Source organism: Conger conger, chromosome 16 (assembly GCF_963514075.1).
Source record: "Conger conger chromosome 16, fConCon1.1, whole genome shotgun sequence".
Lineage (NCBI taxonomy): Eukaryota > Metazoa > Chordata > Actinopteri > Anguilliformes > Congridae > Conger > Conger conger.
In genome coordinates this window covers 41,179,772-41,185,496 of record NC_083775.1, presented here as the reverse complement: position 1 = coordinate 41,185,496, position 5,725 = coordinate 41,179,772, and the positions used below count along the sequence as shown (strand labels likewise).

At 45.7% G+C, this 5,725-nt stretch overlaps 1 protein-coding gene across 3 annotated transcripts in view; it reads left to right on the top strand.

The window, feature by feature from the left end:
- Positions 1 to 3,572, top strand: part of tufm (Tu translation elongation factor, mitochondrial) — a 10,958-nt gene extending 7,386 nt beyond the window's left edge. For 2 of the 3 annotated variants that reach the window (XM_061223391.1, XM_061223388.1), the window contains 5 exons: positions 315 to 447; positions 708 to 812; positions 1,603 to 1,754; positions 1,956 to 2,075; positions 3,206 to 3,572. In XM_061223391.1, coding sequence (XP_061079375.1) covers positions 315 to 447; positions 708 to 812; positions 1,603 to 1,754; positions 1,956 to 2,075; positions 3,206 to 3,376 — 681 coding nt within the window. In that variant the 3' untranslated portion in view covers positions 3,377 to 3,572. The remainder of the gene's footprint in view (positions 1 to 314; positions 448 to 707; positions 813 to 1,602; positions 1,755 to 1,955; positions 2,076 to 3,205) is intronic. The other variant, XM_061223390.1, reaches the window with a different exon arrangement.
- The last annotated feature ends 2,153 nt before the right edge of the window (positions 3,573 to 5,725 follow it).

The following is a 5,725-nucleotide window of genomic DNA, read 5'->3' as shown; positions in this document are numbered from 1 at the left end:
TCTGTTGTATAATTGACATTGAAGTATGTTTCCACCTAGAGGACTATCTATCTATCCATCCAGATTTGCTGATGTGACACATTTTCGAGATTTGGCAGCTGTTTTTTAGATGCAGTTCGCCAGAAATAGGCTGCGTTCGAAACTGCATACGGCATACAACTTGTACTAGTGAAAATCATCCTGAAATTTAGTGTGGGGAGTTTATGCGGTTTCGAACACAGCCAACGTACTCTGGGGAAGTGGAAACATACATGAGTTTTATTTTTGGGCCATTTATGTGGAGCAGATGCTGACCCCGCCCCCCCATCTCCCAGAACAGGAGTCCGGATCTGGGAGTGGACAGTGTGCTGAAACTCCTGGATGTGGTGGACTCCTACATCCCCTTGCCCAAGAGGGAGCTGGAGAAGCCCTTCCTCCTGCCCATCGACGGAGTCTTCTCCATCCCCGGTACGCACACTCAATGGGGGGGTACAGGGGCTCTCTGCTTCTGTTCTGAATTAACTCTGATTCTCTCCCTCCCCCCCTCCTGCTCTCCCTTCTTTCTCTCTCCCCTTCCTCTCTCCCCTCTTTCTTCCCTCTCTCTCCCCTCTCACCCTTCCTCTCTCCCTCTCTCTCCCTTCCTCTCTCCCCCTCTCTCCCTCTCTCCCTCCCCCCCCCCTCTCTCTCTCTCTCTCTCTCTCTCTCTCCCTTGCCCCCTCATCCCTCAGGCAGAGGCACAGTGGTGACGGGCACGTTGGAGAGAGGGGTGATTAAGAAGGGTGATGAGTGTGAGTTCGTGGGACGCAATCGCTCCTTCAAGTCTGTGGTGACAGGTCAGTTGGGGTCTGTACCTCCTACAGGTGCTTTATTGGGCTGTGGTGACAGGTCAGTTGGGGTCTGTACCTCCTACAGGTGCTTTATTGGGCTGTGGTGACAGGTCAGTTGGGGTCTGTACCTCCTACAGGTGCTTTATTGGGCTGTGGTGACAGGTCAGTTGGGGTCTGTACCTCCTACAGGTGCTTTATTGGGTTTACATGCAAGGCATGAGGAGGCCTGGCACTTTTACCTGCTCCTGACCCGAAAGCAGATCGAGGTCCTCCATCTGTAAGGACATGAAATGCTCTTTCTAGGAGCTAGAAGCAGAAGTTAAGAACCCAAATCCTTTGTGGAACTGTGATTTAAAAAAACTGTGTAATGTCATGTGTAATGTCTAATCGATCAACTGGTTGGTCCACCTCTCCGCATCTACCACATCTGTAACTGCCGTGGCTTGACAAGGACCTTCCATGTGCCTAATTCACACTGTCTCAACTTCCCTGTCTTTATCTCCTTTCATCCTCTCCGGGCCTCTCCCGTTGGGTGGAGCTAGGGGCAATAAAAGGAGAAAGATAAAGAAAAAAGAAAAATAACAGATTGGATGACACCCAAGTTGGACACTTTGCTGTGCTTTAAGGCTGGTGTTGTCCTGTGCTTTAAGGCTTATCTTATATTAGTTGGGATTATGGCAGTTTTTTTAAATCACATTTTGGGATTATGAAGTTTTGCTGGGATTAGATTCTTGGGAATATCGGTTTGGTTTGGATTAGATTGTTGGGATTTTGAGTTTTGTCTGGATTATCGCAGGGGTGGAGATGTTCCACCAGTCTCTGGAGAGGGCGGAGGCGGGGGATAAATTGGGCACTCTGGTCAGGGGGCTGAAGAGAGAGGATGTGAGGAGGGGGATGGTCATGAGCAAGCCTGGCTCCATCCAGCCGCACCAAAAAGTACAGGCACAGGTGGGTGCTCGCTGTGCTACTGAACACCTCAACTCACCTGTCTCACCTGCCTGCACACGGTGACCCTCTCCGTGTGGTTTATACCTGTTTATTTATGAGGTATATATTCTCAGTAGACACTGTGTGTTTATACTCTGTACTTGTTTCTCATGTGTATACTCTCAGTAGAGACTGTGTTTATACTCTGTACCTGTTTCTCAGGTATATATTCTCAGTAAAGATGAGGGAGGCCGACACAAGCCCTTTATGTCCAACTTCATGCCGGTGATGTATTCCCTGACCTGGGACATGACCTGCAGGGTCAGTCTTCCCCCAGGCAAGGTGAGCTCCGCATTCCTCTTCACCCCCAGTGACTCCTGGACCCATGCATGACCCATGCTTAGCTCTGATGGACCCATGTGTGGCTCTGATGGACCCATGTGTGGCTCTGATGGACCCATGTGTGGCTCTGATGGACCCATGTGTGGCTCTGATGGACCCATGTGTGGCTCTGATGGACCCATGTGTGGCTCTGATGGACCCATGCGTGGCTCTGATGGACCCATGCGTGGCTCTGATGGACCCATGCGTGGCTCTGATGGACCCATGCGTGGCTCTGATGGACCCATGTGTGGCTCTGATGGACCCATGTGTGGCTCTGATGGGACCCATGTGTGGCTCTGATGGACCCAAGCGTAGCTCTGATGGACCCATGCGTGGCTCTGCCTTTTCCTGCCACCACACTGCGTTTGCCTCAATGTTCAGCGATGTTTTATTCACGTAGACTCCTCCACTTTTGTGCTCTCTAGCTGCAAGCCGTTTCTACGCTACATTAGTGTTTATTGACACTTATTATCGTTAAGATTTTAACGGTGTTTGTTCAACACTAGCCAGGCAGAAACCTTATACTAGCTCAGTCAATGGGCCACAGGTGAAAAGGTTTTTGGCTCAACAGGTAAATAGAGTACATTTTCTAAATTAAGTTTTTTTGGGGTTTTTTTTTTCCCAACATAATTTATAGATATAGCTACCAGATTTTATTTCGTTGGGGAATTACAGAGGGTTTTTTTTGATATCTTGTCATTTCTGAATTAATCAACAAAAGACACTTGAAAAACCCCTCTGCATTTCGGCAGCTATTGAGTCTCTCATCACATTGAAATATAAAAATGAACTCTGGCTCAATGTCTTGCTGCATCTCTGACTGGCTGTGTCTCTGACTGGCTGTGTCTCTGTCTGGCTGTGTCTCTGTCTGGCTGTGTCTCTGTCTGGCTGTGTCTCTGTCTGGCTGTGTCTCTGTCTGGCTGTGTCTCTGTCTGGCTGTGTCTCTGTCTGGCTGTGTCTCTGACTGGCTGTGTCTCTGACTGGCTGTGTCTCTGACTGGCTGTGTCTCTGTCTGGCCGTTGCTATGACTGCGTGTGCTGCTGTGGGCGTGGCCTGTGCCCTTCCTCACTCCACCCTCCCTGTCCCAGGAAATGGTCATGCCTGGAGAGGATGCGTCTCTGACCCTTCAGCTCCGGCAGCCCATGGTGCTGGAGAAAGGCCAGCGCTTCACCCTCCGAGACGGGAACCGCACCATCGGCACAGGCCTGGTGACCGAGGTGCTGCCCCAGGACCCCGGGGAGAACATCAACTGGGGCTGAGGGGTGGGGGGCTGCTGAACGTAGATTTACAGCCCCAATAAACAGCCACTCAGACAGGGGAATGGGGGCCAGATTGCCTGCATTTTTACAAAAATCTTCTGGACTACGTGAGCTTTGAGTCTTGATTCTTTCTTTCAGAGGGCTGAACTGCTATTTGTTTCTTGTGTAATAATAAAAATAAAATGTATTTACCACCTGGCAGTTCTCTGAGAGCCACCCTGAAATGAAGTTTATACTCATTTGTTGTTGGCTAACGCCTGAAGTCATGCATTTGGGCCAACGTGGGCTTGCTTTCATTCCGCATAATTCATAATTGCATATGCATACGGTTTTACGATGCCACGGCTTCAGTGACAGTGGTTCGTTTTGTAATGTGGGCAAACCCTTCAGCTGAGCGCTTCTCATGCATTTTGGAATTCCACTGATGACATGAATCATGGTGAAATCAAACGGCAAACAAAACCGCTGGTTATTATTCTCAAACTCGGAGAAACATTCATAGAATGTCCATTGTTTACTTGGCAATACCATAGAGGAAATATCTTTGTCCATTTTGCTATTGCATACACATCAGTAATATATTTATTACCATAACTTTTATATATTCTAGATTCATTACACATAGTTAAATATTCCTTTTTTTCTTTTCTTTTTAAAATCTTGATTACACCTTACAGCTCAAATCTTGTATCTCAAAATATTAGAATATTACATAATCCAATAAAAAAAGGATTCATAATTCAGAAATGTTGAATTTCTGAAAAGTATGTTCATTTATTCACTCAATACTTGGTTGGGCAATCATGGGGAAGACTCCAGAAGACACTCATTGACACCCTCCTCAAGGAGGGCAAGCCACAGAAGGTCATTGCTGAAAGGGCTGGCTGTCCGCAGTGTGCTATATCAAAGTCCTCTTTTCAGATGAAAGTCAATTTAGCATTTAATTTGGAAATGAAGGTCCCAGAGTCTGGAGGAAGAGTGGAGAGGTGCAAAATTGCTTGAAATCCACTGTGAAGTTTCCACAGTCAGTAATGATTTGGGGTGCTGTGTCATCTGCTGGTGTTGGTCCACTCTTTTATCAAGTCCGGAGTCAATGCAGCAGATTACCAGGAGATTTTAGAGCACTTCATGCTTCCGTCTGCTGACAAGTTTTTTGTAGATGCTGATTTCCTTTTCCAGCAGGACTTGGCACCTGCCCACAGTGCCAGAACTACTAGTAACTGGTTTGCTGACCATGGTATTCCTGTGCTTGATTGGCCAGCCAACTCGCCTGAGCTGAACCTGGTATTGTCAAGAGGAAGATGAGACACCAGACCCAACAATACAGACGCACTGAAGGCCGCTATCAAAGCAACCTAGGCTTCCACAACACCTCAGCAGTGCCACAGGCTGATTGCCTCCATGCCACGTCGCATTGAAGTAGTAATTTCTGTAATTGAGTGCATAAATGAACATACTTTTCAGAAGGTTGATATCTCTATGTTATAAATCCTTTTTTTTGATTGGTCTTATGTAACATTCTAATATTTTGAATTACTGGATTTTTTACATGAGCCGTAATCATCAAGATTAAAACAAAAAAAAAGGCTTGAAATATTTAACTTTGTGTAATGAATCTAGAATATATGAAAGTTTCACTTTTTGAATAAAAAAAATAAAAAAAGATGAGATGCTGTATTAGTTGAATTGGATTCATAGGTGTGTTTCTTTTGGTAGGTGTATTAATCTGTGTTGTTAGTGAATGCAGAAGAGAGCTGTTGATGTCTAGTCTTGATTCTAGACTTTGCAATTGCATTTGGAGATTGTTATTAGGGTGTGACAACATGGGGAAGACAGCAGGGTGAGTCAACATGTCAGTGAGCCTGTTTCAATGATAGGAAGGGCTCTACAATGGTCTTGTACCAATGTTTTGACACATAAATCTTACCTATTGTACCTTTAAATTCGGGTTTCAAAATATACAGTTGACAGACTGTCACTGTACCAAAACATTGTACAGCTGTACATTAATTCAAGCTCACTGGTTCTGATTGCCACAGCCAATGATTGCACTCCAGACAAGCGATCACTGAAACTCTACGATTGCTTATTATCCAAGCGAAGATTACATATCTAGTTATAAAACTATTGGTAGCAACAAGCAAATTAGCCGTAGTTAGCTCAACAAATTTACAAGTATCACTTGTAAGTTCGGCAAGCTAATTAACAACTATTTTGCTTGTTGTTACCGATAACGAACTGGTATCGCTTGGATAATGGAGCAATCGTATACAGTTTCAGTGATCGCTTGTCTGGAGTGCAATTTGGGCAGCTACACGTTCCATTTATCACTTTATCTGTTCAATCATG